This window comes from Leptinotarsa decemlineata, unplaced genomic scaffold (assembly GCF_025532065.1).
Source record: "Leptinotarsa decemlineata unplaced genomic scaffold, Ldec_3_MD MMD2_P_RNA_scaffold_2, whole genome shotgun sequence".
Classification (NCBI taxonomy): domain Eukaryota; kingdom Metazoa; phylum Arthropoda; class Insecta; order Coleoptera; family Chrysomelidae; genus Leptinotarsa; species Leptinotarsa decemlineata.
The window spans coordinates 8,553,605-8,567,482 of NW_027412529.1; the positions used below are offsets into that span (position 1 = coordinate 8,553,605).

The window sequence follows — 13,878 nt, forward strand, 5'->3', positions numbered from 1 at the left end:
GAATTATTCTCTTCAAAATAAAAAAAATTAGCTACCCTCGAGAATGTCAATATGACGTTATTTTTTACAACTTTGCTGCTCTCCCCTTTCTTTACGTCACTCTCAAATTGTCAGATTACTGGAATATACACTGGAATATACACTTTTTAGCAGGTAATTAACTCACCCTACTTTAATCTGACGCGCTCGAGAATTTCTGATGATCAATTTTTTTTACTAATCTGATCCTTTATCCCTCACAGGCGGATTAATATATGGGGCTCATATTTGGTGGAGGTACTTAACGGGTGCAAGGTATCCCCCTGTATATTAATCTGCCGCGCATTAGTAAATCCCGAAATCCCCGCTTGGGCTCCCCTATTGAAAGGAAAGAAATGATGGCAGGAGAAATGAATTTGATCAAAATATGCATTTAGGAAAGACTCATTCAGCAAAATATTATGAAAAAAACACAGGAGGGTAGTTTATACCTCATCATTTTATACAACATCATTAGACATTACCCCAGAAAGATTCCATATTGTGACAAATAGATTTGAGAACAAATTGTCAGAAAGTTAATCAACTGAAATTTTGAATACATTTTTTCGTGAAATTATATTGGATATTAAATATCTTTTATTTGAAGACTTTTCAAATGAATATTCAACCGCTAACTATTCAGAAACGCCTAATCCAATTTTCATAGGTGATGAAAAAACGTTGGCTCGAGAATAGAAATAACCATCATACTAGGTTTTACAAGATCTTCCTTTGTATAAAAAAATTGGTAGCACCCTCTCGGCAACGAGTGATTGTCTTTTTGGTCAAAATTTACTTGAAAATCAGATAGAACTGGCCAATACTTGATAAAAATACATATTAACAATAAGTGATTTCCACTTTAAGGTTTATACAAAAACCGCGACACGTGTTTTGCTATACAAGAGCTTTTTCCAACGAGATTGAGGAAGCTATTATACACGTATAATAGTCATAGTGTTGCGGTTTTGTAAACTTTTATGTGGAAGTCCGACCGTAAAGTGCTTTTCATCAGTGACGACTCGTGCATTGGAGAACAGGGGAGGCTAAAGTCATAAAGACTATATATACACAGAAAAGCCCGCCGGAGGCGCGAAATTTTTTTGGGGTACCGCACCTATTTGAAGCAAAATACGTAATATTTGCATACATGCAAACAAAAATTGTGTATTGCCAAAAATTATACGTATAAAACTGACCATTAAAAAAAACAAAAGCAAGGAAAAAGGAATGTCTTTGAGCTATTTAATATAAATGAACTCTTCTCAGTCAATGAATAATAATACTTTTCTCTTCTGATATAACAGTTTCGTTAAAAATTGCTACAAATATTTTATAAGCAGAACAATTACTTAATTATGCTTATATTTGACATATCTAAAAACGATTGAAAGTTGTGATGTACAGGTAATATCGGTAGTGTTATCAATTTCCCATGCAAAAAGAACACTTTCAATCTCCTTGCTTATATTTCCTTAATAATATATGCCACACTGTCTAAACTCATTTTGGATGGTTTTTGAGCTGCCCAAAAAAACGCTACCGTTTAAAAAAGTGCCAAATTGTGAATCATATTTCTCCCATAACATTAAAAGTTCCTTGTAATTGCCGCGATTAATCGAATTTTCGGTTTCATCGTGTCCGCGAAAAACTAATTCTTGGGAACCCAAATAAATCGTAATATCGATAAGTCTTTTTAAATTCGACCGATTTTCCCTAACCTGATTATTAAATGAAATTATGGCCTCTTTTTGAGCTGTATCTAAAGCTGTTTCTATATTTTGTTTGCTAAACAATTTTAATTTACAAAGACGAAAATATAAGCTACTTAGATTTAAAATTTCTTTCTGTTGAACGAGGTGAATTTGTTCAATCGGAGTATCCTATTTTAGACCACATTTGGTATTAGGTTTGTACGGAAAATAAAACACAGGTTCAACAAAAAAGTTTTTCTCGTTTAATGGAGCCGGTTAACCAATCGCATTTATCGTACCAACTAATATTAAATCCTCGATGTTCTCGCTCATCTGACGCTTTAATTGAAATCAAATTTGGTTGAGGCCTTCCCTGAGTTTCAATAATGTAAAATTCATTATCATAAGATAAAGACTTGAAATTATTTGTCAGCAACAAATCGACTACATCGTCAGATTTTTTAATTTCGTCCAAATTATCCATAATAAGTGGAAAAAAAACTTACCGAAAAATGAAAACCTGAAAACACCTTGAAATTGAAAGAGAACACTTCAAGAAACACATTAAAAATATTATCAAAAAATACTGCTATATTACAATACTGCCTGTTTTATACACAAATAACAAATATTATCCACAAACACTAAAACGATTTACCGAAATATTTTTCAGTCCCGGTCCGTCACGGCATCCCGTCCGAATAATTAAATGAAAAACAAACACAGTCATACACTAACGCAGACCAACTGGAGGCTAGCCTCCTCCAACGCTATAATTTCTGCAACTGAAAGTACAAATCAGGACGTATGTCGCTGGTTGAATCGGCCTCGCGAAGCTTGTGTTTTTTAAAACGGTCGGATGCTTGACTCCTTTGCAACGTATGGCATTTATTACTTCGAGTTGATGGTTTATCCGTTATTCGTTCATGGGCGGTGCGTTTGAGGTTTGTTGATGCAGCATACAGTGTGGTATGTACTACGAAGTGAGCGATAGTGTTGTTTCGGGCATATCATGTGTTTATATTAAAAATTAATGGTAAAGTAATGATACCCAAGAATTTTTAGAAAAAAAATAATCATAATTATTTGTCAATATCTTTTAATTTATTGCGATGAATAGCCTCAAATATTATGGGGAGGCTGAGCCTCCCTTGCCGTCCCTGACGAGCCGCCGCTGCTTTTCATACATGTTTATATGCATGATCATGTCGTTGCCTATTAGTTTTATTTGTAAAAAATACTCACCGAAAGGACCTACTCGGTAATTTACAGTTACAACAATAACTCCACTCTCCAACAAATAATGGGGACCGGCGTATTCAAAATTAGCAGCACCTTTCACAAATCCTCCTCCATATAAATAATACATAACAGGAAGAGATAAATTCGTAGATGGAAACTAAAAAAAGATTTGTTAGAAATAAAAATGTACATTGTATCTGTACGAGCAGAAAGATCCTACCGACCAATAACGCAAAAATAACTTCAATCAAGTAGAAACATTCATGAAAGACGCAAAAGTTCAAGCAAGGTTTTGGCTCTCTATTCCTCCATCTTAATACAAAGAAATGTGGGAATCTTCCGAAGGAAGGAAGGAAGCAATAAATTTCTAAGATTATCTCTATACAAAGATGTCTAGATCATGCAAAGAAGTAACTTTCAGATACAAACTGAAAAAAAAAGCCCTCCCGAAACAGCTATTTTCATATAAACATTGAATTTCACGAAAGAAAAATAGTTTTGAAACAAATACTTTCATATGAACGCTGAATTATACGAAAAACACTTTTTTTCCGTTTGTATTCCAAACATTCGTAATGAAATCAAATCAGATATTACTCACAGGATTCATACACAATAAAAAAACATACCCTTTCAATTTATACTTTGAGCAAGTTTTTGGAATGCGCTCAAAAATATTTAGCAAAAATATTCAACCACAACGACAAAATCATGATTTCTTAAGATCAAATTACAAACTAATATTCAATGCAGTGAATTGTCAGACCAACAAGCGAATCAACATACGCGAAAATAAATACAAATCAACAGTGGAGGGCAGCAAATGAGCATTTGAAATCAGTTAGGGTCATCGATACTCAACCTGAAAGTCATCATTCCCTTTGCTGAAGATATGTCCCAAGAAGAGACATATCATCTCGTGTGAAATAATCGCATGATGCAACTTGAGGTACTCCTTCAAGTAGCTAAGGTAAAACAAGTTCAAGAGAAACTCGGTAGTTCTGTCCATTCAAACGGGGAGGAAGAAGATATGGTCCAATGATATGATTTTCGATTATTCCCACCCATATATTACCTGAAAACTTCTGTTGGTAGCCTTTTCGAAATATTCCATGCGGATTTTGTTCATCCCATAAATGGCTATTCCTACTATTGAAATACCTCTTGTAGAACTTGCCTCATCCGTGAATAATACATATCCCGGAAAGTCGTTTGCTTCTTCATACATCCTCAAAAACCATTCATAAAATAACCTACGAGGGCCATAATCACCAGCATCTAGGGCCATCACCTTCTGCAGGCGAAATGGGTAGAATAGTTGTTCACGTGCTACCCAACTTACTGTTGTGACACTTGTAAACTATATGAAACGACCCGAATGCTGTTAATTGTTCAAGAAGTTGTTCTTCCGTAACATTATCTCTTGTTCTATTCGTACCACAATGGTGTTTACTGAGTTTAAAGGACCCCGTTTTCTTCAATCGTCGATGCATAGCAATAAAAGTAGTGAAATGTGGAATATCTCTGTTTGGATATCTATTTTGATATAATTTAGCAGCGGCTCTGGCATTTCCTCCTGTTTCACCATAAACGAAATGCATATTCATTCTTCAACTGAATAATCCATTTTAACACGATCTTCATTGACTGAAACGAACTACCTATCGTACTCCTCATATCATTGACTTTGCTATTAATACAACAGACGCTATTGCAATTTAATTTTCGCAAAGCAAACTTTCCAGCTATGTATGAACAGATCAGAACAACCGAACGATGTGAAGTTTCTGAATGTACTACATCGACTCGGCATGTGATTTATTATATCAAAAATTACCCAGCATCTTCTCTCAAACAGTTCCACTGAGAACATTGAAAACACGTAAATTTCCCCCATGCTTCGATGCCGACGTTATCAGCCATATAAAAATTATAAGAAATATAAAACAGCATTTTATCAAAATCAATTCTCGGATCTGAGAAAAAATGTTACAACTAAAATAAAAGCAGCATAGGTATAATCAATTTACAAACTTAGCTGAAAATAATATTTTATCTGAGAGCTCGATTTTCTGGTCTTTCATACAAAGTAAAAAAGGTCATTCGCGTATATCGGGTATAATGAAACTTGATGATGAGGTATTTGATAAGCCTGGGGATACTGTCAATGAATTCGGACGAGAATATGCTTCGTGAAAATTCTCATGATTCTGACTTAGATTCATTAAACATCCCTGCCTTCTCTAAAATCGATATTATTACTGCTTCAAAAAATTTAAGAAATAAACTCACCGCAGGCGTTGACAATGTTCTTGTGATAAAGGACTGTATCGACGTTCTCTCCATACCTCTAATAGGCAAATTCAACTTGATTTTATCAACTTGTGCCTTCTCTGAGCAGTGGAAAACGGCTCGAATTTGTCCCATATTAAAAAAAGGCGACTCTAGCGATATCACAAACTACAGGGCGATTTCAATTTTTTGTAACTCTTCAAGATATGTGTGCAAAATGTTATGTACTCCCATATTCAAAAAGTTATTTATCCTAATCAGCATGGTTTCGTACAACAAAGATCATGTATGACAAATTTTGCATGTTTAAATCAATATCTCTGTTCGTACCTGGACAAGCAAATACAAGTCGATGTTGTTTATTTAGACTTTCAAAAAGCCTTCGATCAAATATACCATTACGTTCTTCTCAGCAAATTGACAAAATTGGGATTCTCTAACCAACTGCTCACTCTAATTGAATCATATATAATTAACAGAAAACAATTCGTCGAATATGAATCTTTCAAATCGGCCCAGAACGTAGTTACATCTGGGCACCACAAGGTTCCAATCTTGGACCTCTTTTATACCTTGGATAACGAAGGGCATCAAAATATCAGCCAAAAATATGCGCTCATTGAACTACATTAAAAAGTTTAATAAAGAGGAACACCTACAAAATTATTGCAATAGGTACCGAAGTGTATACAACAGTGTCATAAAACAGGCTAAGCTTTCATATTATCATACCAGGATTAATACTGCCTCCAATATAGCAAAGGAGAGCTGGATTATTATAAATGAAATCCGTGGAAAGAGCAAAAATCAAATCGATGAAATCAATTTGAAACCTGACTGTTTCAACGATTACTATTGCTCTATCGCAACTAAACTTACTAATGACATTTCCACTAACATTCATATTAATCCAATGCAATATCTTGAGAATGTAAGAATTGACGAAAACTTCTTTTTATTTCCAACAGACCCAGATGAAATAAAGAGTGCTATGAAGGACATTAAGAACAAAAAGGCATCTGGAGCTGATGGTTTGTCTATAAATATGCTGGAAAAATTGCCCCCGGCAGCTATTGACGCGCTTACTGATATAATAAATGAATCGTTTGTCTCGGGAACATTTCCAACAATACTTAAATCAGCCATGGTGATCCCAATTTACAAAGGAGGGGATAGGGAGGATCCATCAAATTACAGACCAATATCCCTTCTATCTACTATTGCAAAAATTATAGAAAAATTAGTAAAGAAGAGACTCATGTCATTTGTCATTAAACATAAAATACTAAATGGTAACCAATACGGTTTCCAAACCAACAAAAGTACAAATGACGCTATCTATAACTTTTTAGAAAATGTGTACACTAATCTCAATAATCAAGAAGCGACCGCGGCGGTGTTCTGTGACTTATCCAAAGCTTTTGATTGTGTGAATCATGGAATACTGTTGCAGAAGCTTGAGTACTATGGCATCAGAGGCATATCTCATAAATGGATGACATCTTACTTGCAAGACCGGGAACAATATGTGAAAGTTTCGGGTGCAGTATCTGAGGAAAAAAAATTGACCAGCGGAGTTCCACAAGGTTCTGTCTTGGGGCCCATATTATTTTTGCTATATGTGAATGATCTCACGAACTTGAATATTAGTGGTAGGTTCACTTTATTTGCAGATGATGCAACTATAGAGTGGCACACTAAAGATAAGAATATTCTCGGCCAATTGATCTCCTTAGATCTAACTGAAATAAAAAGGTGGTGCGATGCCAATCAAATGGTCTTCAACTCTAAGAAAACTAAAGTGTTATCATTTAAATGGGACATCGACAAAATACAACTAGATAATGATACACTTATGAAATCTGATAATTACAGATTCTTAGGTGTTGTATTGGACCATAATTTAAAGTTTGATGAGCATATTATGGCAATGGCAGAGAAATTGTCATCTGGGTGTTATGCTATCAGAGTTATTAGAAATGACATCGGTTATCTTATTGCTAGAAAAGCCTACTTTGCTCTCCTGGAATCTCACATCAGATATGGGATAGCATTTTGGGGAGCCTGCTCGCAAGCGTTGTTCTCAATGATCTTTAAGCTACAAAAGAGAGCACTGAGATACTTATGCCATGTTAATCACCAAACTTCATGTAAACCCTTATTTACATCTCAGAGGATACTCACGTTAACATCAATATTCGTGCTAGAATCAACTAGTTTAGTTCATAAGCATAAACTACATTTATTAAAATCTGACACTGCACGTAATACTAGGGCAAATGGCCAATATATACCTTTATCAGTCCCCAGAACCACCCAATACCAAAATTCAATTGTTTACAATGGTACGAAAATGTTCAACCATCTACCGAAGCAAATTAAAAATATTCATAGCACTCCGAAATTCAGAAGGGCTGTAAAAAATTTTTTAATAACAAGACCGTTTTATGATTTGAGGGAATTTTTTGAACAAAATTTTGAATAGTTGTGACAGCAGTACAAAATATGTCGTATCTATGTCTCTCACTAAATAGTTTTAAAGGTAGGTGTGTATGTATGACTATATATGTATGTACATATTAACTGTATTAAGAAATCAAACATTTTATAAAATTATTATATGTGTGTACATGGGTCTATGTACGTGTATATGTGTGTATATGTATATATGTCTGTGTGTGTGTATATATGTGTGTATATATGCGTATGTGTATGTATATGTGTATATATGTATATATATTATTTTAATGTTTTTATCATCTGACAATTCTTTCCTGTTTTGTATTTATAACCAATTAATATAGAATAAATTAGGGAAAACTGTTTTTATTTCTATTCTACTGTATTGTTGTGAAAATATTTTATAGAAACATGACTGTATATATACATTAAGTACATCCACTTTTAACATCCGACAATCCATATTGGTTTGCATAATTTTAATTTTATTTAATTATCATGACTTCCTGCTCATTTTAAGCAGTTAGGATTTATGTACTATTATATTTAGGAGCTTTGTCAATAAGAATTCTATTCTTCAGATAATAAAGCATGCTTTGATTTGATTTGATTTATTAATGACTTGGCAACCTCTTTGAATATTCCTAGCCTACTATTTGCAGACGACCTGACGCTATATTATAAAATCGACAACATTACTGACTGCCAACGTGTACAACATGAATTAGATTTGAATTGAAGGGGTTATATTTTTTAGGAGTGATTAATTTTTGGGAAAGAAAGTTTTTGGCTTTCTACTACTCCATCTTGATACAAAAAAAGAAGGATGAGGGAGTCTTCCAAAGAAAGGAAGGAAGTAACTCTATACATGGATGTGTAGATCATGCAAAGAAGTAACTTTCAGACACAAACTGAAAGAAAGTCCTCCTGAAACAGCTACTTTCATATAAACATTGAATTATACGAAAGAAAAGATTCTTTCGAAACAAATACTTCTATATGAACACTGCATTATACAGAAGATACTTTTCTCTACTCAGGAGGACTTCTTTCAGTTTGTGTCTGAAAGTTACTTCTTTGCACGATCTACACATCCATGTATAGAGTTACTTCCTTCCTTTCTTTGGAAGACTCCCTCATCCTTTTTTTTGTATCAAGATGGAGCTGTAGAAATCCAAAGACTTTCTTTCCTGAAAATGAATTAGATGTAATCAAACTTTGGTGTGATGATAATAGTCTACAACTGAACGTATCAAACGTACATGAGATAAAAAACTTGGTATAACATACGACAGTAAATTAACATTTACAACACATATAAGGAATATGACTGCTGATGCAAATAGGATGCTTGGATTCATTTACAGAAATGGCAAGAACTCCAAAAGTATTGCCACCTTGAAATGACTATATTTTGCGTATGCCAGATCTAAGTTAGAGTATGGCTCTTTGTTATGGAATCCGGTTTATGACTAAAAGTTGATGGTCGTCAATACCCCACGAGAGGCATCGATTATAACATATTGTTGACATGATTTGATATGACATCTTTGGAAAATAGGAGAGTTATCCTTGGTATAAAATTCCTGCATAAATTACTCAACGACAATATTGACAGTACGGTTTTTTTACCCGGATCAATTTCTTAGTACCAAGAAGTGAAGGTCGACACAATCTGAAATTCTATTGCGAAGCATCACGCACAAATATTATGCTACGATCACGATCGAATTTTATGCGCAGTAGCTTCAATGAAATCTGTGAACACTGCGATATTCATGTCGACTCTATGAACGCCTTGGTATCTTGTATCCATACTCGCTTGTAACAATACCATAAATAACTTTTGTGTCAGTACTGTAACATTGTAACTTGTAACATTGTAACATGATTTGTAACTTTTTGTGTTATATACTAAATTTTTCATTCCTCTTTGTAATTCAACTTATACGAATATTTTATATCTACTTTGTTTTAGCATTCACTTTTTTACATTTCTATATTCCATTATTTTCAATATTTATTCCATATATACTCTGTAACAATAGTATTTCCTGTAACTGGGTACTCCTGTTGAAAATAAATCGTTTTTTTTTGCTGATGACTTGACAACAATAAAAACTTGTTTGGGTTACTGTCAATCATGTCTAATGTAAGTATCAATTTATCAGTTTGTTTCTACCGGGAACAAATTCTTCCATTAGCTTCAGCTTGTACCTAGTAAGCATCCTCTTACTATGTCAATTGACTGTAGTGTTCCCAATTTTTTTTTTGGGGTTGGTAATTACTAATTGCAAAGTCGAACCTTCCAGACTAGTTTTTATACCATTGATCAATGCATAAAAAATACATACATTTTTTATTAAATTTTTCTTCGAAACCATATGCGAAGTGGAACAATTTTCCTCGATAAATCAATTAGAAAAGACCCTAAAACTTATACTCACACATAAAATTCAACAAAAAATTGGTTCAGAACTAAACTCTTATTTGACTGGAGTATTATGAATTTTGAGTTGGGTTTGTTTTTCAGTTGATATGTCAAAACCAGGGGGGATGAAATCCAAATTTCCCCAACCCCACCAGCAAAACTTCCCAACTTTCGAAAAAGTGAAAGCCAAGGGATTAGTTACTACTATAATATATTAATTTTCTTACTAAGCTATCCAAAGATTGGCTGAATGCTTATGCCTATTGGGGTATGCACAAACAAAAATATATTTTGGTGATTATAAAAATAATAATGGGAATTATTCTACTTTGGACCAAGGTCCTTGTTCTTCCACCATATCCATCATGTATAGGAATATTCAATGCAAATGAAAACGAACAACACTCAAATAATATTTTGCTTATTGTTTTCTACTATTATTTTTTCTATTTTCACGGCCCAAAATTTCCCAACTTTTTCCCAAGCCATGGGACCCCACCCCATGGCGACGGCCTTGGTTGAAACAATCATATGAAAGAAAGTATGGTAAAATGAATGAAAAAATGGAATTGTTGGCCTCATTCTGACTCACCCAAATTATGTTTTCGATTCTGCCTACATTGAAAAATGTTCTGAGGGTTGACAAATATTCCGATATGTTGTAAGAAAGTAGCATTATGCGATTATCGCACGTAGAAAACTACATTGATATTCAGGACATATCTTCAGTTTTTCTTAATCATCTCAGAAACTTTTAGACACATGTAATGTTATGACTTTTAGGTTGACTATCGATGAGCTCAACTTATGTCAAACGCTCATCCATCAATTCAGTTGTCCAAAGAAAATTCGTTCAAATAATATAACGAATAACAAAACGAAGTTCGTAGGTCACATTCTGACTTACCTGTACCATGTTATGAATACTCCTAACATTGAAAAATGTTCTCAGAGTTGACAATTATTCCTATGTGAAGATATGTCCTTCTCAGATATGTCCTCAGGACATAAAGCTTCAAATCCTGTTGTGTCTTGAAGCGTGAATTCGTAATCTGCGCCGGTATGAGTCATAGCCGGTGAGAAAATCAACAAACTATACCTACCATTCACATTATATCCTTCTTACAGGATTCATTACCTCCTATTGTGTAAAATGAAATACACCATCACAGAAAAATTATCGAAGTACTTAGAAATTTTGATCGTGTAAAAACTGAGATGAGAAGCTAGCTCATTAAATTCAAATATCTTGCAGAATTTCCAAAGGTATATTATAAATCGCCTTGGTAGAAATTTCAGTTATCGTACAGAATTTTAGGACGATGCGGTGTACAAATAAAATATGTGTTATACAATAGTTGATTTAAAAAATAATTTATAGGAAAAATATTCAATATACATTTAAAAATTATATTTTTATTGTTAGAATTCAGGTTCCCAGACCTCAATAGTTTCATTCAAACAAAATAATTTAGTTTATTCCGTCTGGAGTCAATATTGCTTTTCGTCATTCCGAACAAACACACAATTATGCTGGATTCAACGAATTGAATAAACACTTTGGAAAAATTAAAAATAAAATTTTAAACGATTGTACTTACTTCTGGTGTATAGACGTTAAGGTATAAACAATCCTCATTTTCGTAGTTACTTATATTTGCATTATAAGTGTTGTCTATTTGCATGCAGCTTTTATCATTAAAGGTTGCGTCTAATATGCCATTCCAATTGTTAGGAGGTAGAGGTTCCTTGAAAGTAAAAATTGAAATTGACATTTTTTGGCTTAAGTTGAAGGGAAAAACTGAATTGGTTAAATATTTTCAACTGTATGTTTTCAATGTTTGTGAAACATTTCATACTTACTCTGAAACGCAATTCTCCAACGGGTGGTTTGGCATAAGGGATTTGTTGAAAGGCGTAAAAGTATATTCCTCTTTGCGAATATTCTTTCCGTCCTCTTAGCTTTCCATTAGGGATGGTTATCAAAATATCCGCCACCTACAATATACATCACAACTCTAAAGAAATGAACTTGGAATGTTCAAGCCAGTCTCGAATATACCTACACAGTAGGTTGAATGGACTGACGCCTATCAGAAAACAACTAATCCCCTGGCTAATACCACGAAGGGCGTTGGATTATATCCGACAGGCGTCAGTGCAGCAATCTTCACAGAAAATTTCCTGCATATGCAATTGGCAATACAACTGAAAGAGTCGACCTTCAATTTTGGAACGAGCACAATTGCAGACCGATTTCGGGCTCCTTAGCCACTCGTCAGTGCAAGATGGTGACCATCATCGACCCAAAGTCAATGATATTCCATAATTGAAAATCGAAATTCTTTCAGAGAATTTCATTCTTCGTTTTAAGTTGGACCGAACATCAAAAATGTCGCTCCATCTAGTGGACGAGGTACTAACCAAATGCATATCCGAAATTTGCCTGATTCCTCCGAATAAGGAAGAAAAACTTGCTTATTAGTCAGTGGGCTATGCTTGAAGACGGACAGTAAACAAATCTAAAGAAATGAACTTTAAATGTTCAAGCCCGTCTCGGATATACCTACACAGTAGGTTGAATGGACTGACGCCTATCAGAAAACAACTACTCCCCTGGCTAATACCACGAACGGCGTTGAATTATATCCGACAGGCGTCAGTGCAGCAATCTTCACAGAAAATTTCCTGCATATGCAATTGTCAGTACAACTGAAAGAGTCGACCCACAATTTTGGATCGGGCACACTGCAAACTGGCTCTAACATTTAAATTTCATTTCTTCAGATTTGTTTACTGCCCGTCTTCAAGTATAGCCCACTTACTAATAAGAAAGTATATCACAACTGTTACAATTTTAAACTGTTGTACATTTAGAGTTTGGACCGATCTTAATATTCATTTAATGATTTGCTTCTCATGAAAACAACACTGCCCAAATAATATTCCGGATGATCAAGTGCGGTAAAGCAAAAATGAGGTTGAATTGGTTGATTCAATGTTACAAATTCGGCCGTAAATTATCTAAAATGATGTTAACAGTTTTGAAATGTTTTTTTGTGAAGACAACAAATATATAAATATTACTGGAGTTTTTCCCAACACCAAATCGTTATTTTTACACCTCGACACGTGTTTCGATCACCAAGTGATCATCTTCAAGAGGAAGATAAAGAAGAAGTAAAAATAACGATTTGGTGTTGGGAAAAAACTCCAGTAATATTCATTACTACACCAAAGGTTCCAAACAGTATATCACAAGAACAAATATATACACAAAAAAGTTAAATAAATACAATAACATAAAATCATCAAGAGAAAAGATAAAAAAATGACAAGAAAATAAGACTTGTTGTCGTTGTATTCCATTCCAATGTGTCTTCTTTGATTGACGACTTGTTTATTTTGTGGAAATTCATGTTCACTGATGATACACTACAAAAACATGAAACCGAAATGACATGTTCATGGTTGGATAAAAAATCATTAATCTACGAACATCTTCATAATTCGAAACATAAAATAGATAAAGATAATTCAAAGATTTTTCACACATGCGTAAAAGGGAAAATGATGAATCTGTTGGAATCTATGGAAATAAACAAGTCAAAGAAAAATCCCAATTCTATTGTCCTCAACGAACAACTTGATCTAAATAATAGCCCTCTCCTGAATTGATAATTCAGTTCCCAGAACCTACATTATATCGAAAGTTTTGTTTTGTTATGATCATGGATG

General features: G+C 34.0%; 1 protein-coding gene across 5 annotated transcripts in view; it reads right to left on the reverse strand.

The window, feature by feature from the left end:
• The window catches only part of LOC111507261 (juvenile hormone esterase), a 196,206-nt gene that overhangs the window by 40,301 nt on the left and 142,027 nt on the right, over window positions 1–13,878 (reverse strand). Inside the window, exons 2-4 of one of the 5 annotated variants that reach the window (XM_074182926.1) lie at window positions 12,004–12,138; window positions 11,742–11,888; window positions 2,961–3,114 (exon numbers count right to left, since the gene is read on the reverse strand). The exons of 2 other annotated variants lie outside the window; for them this stretch is intronic. In XM_074182926.1, the coding sequence (XP_074039027.1) occupies window positions 2,961–3,114; window positions 11,742–11,888; window positions 12,004–12,138 (436 nt within the window). Of the gene's footprint in view, window positions 1–2,960; window positions 3,115–4,032; window positions 4,261–10,732; window positions 10,832–11,741; window positions 11,889–12,003; window positions 12,139–13,878 lie in introns of those variants that run through there. 2 more of the 5 variants (XM_074182948.1, XM_074182939.1) reach the window with 2 other exon arrangements.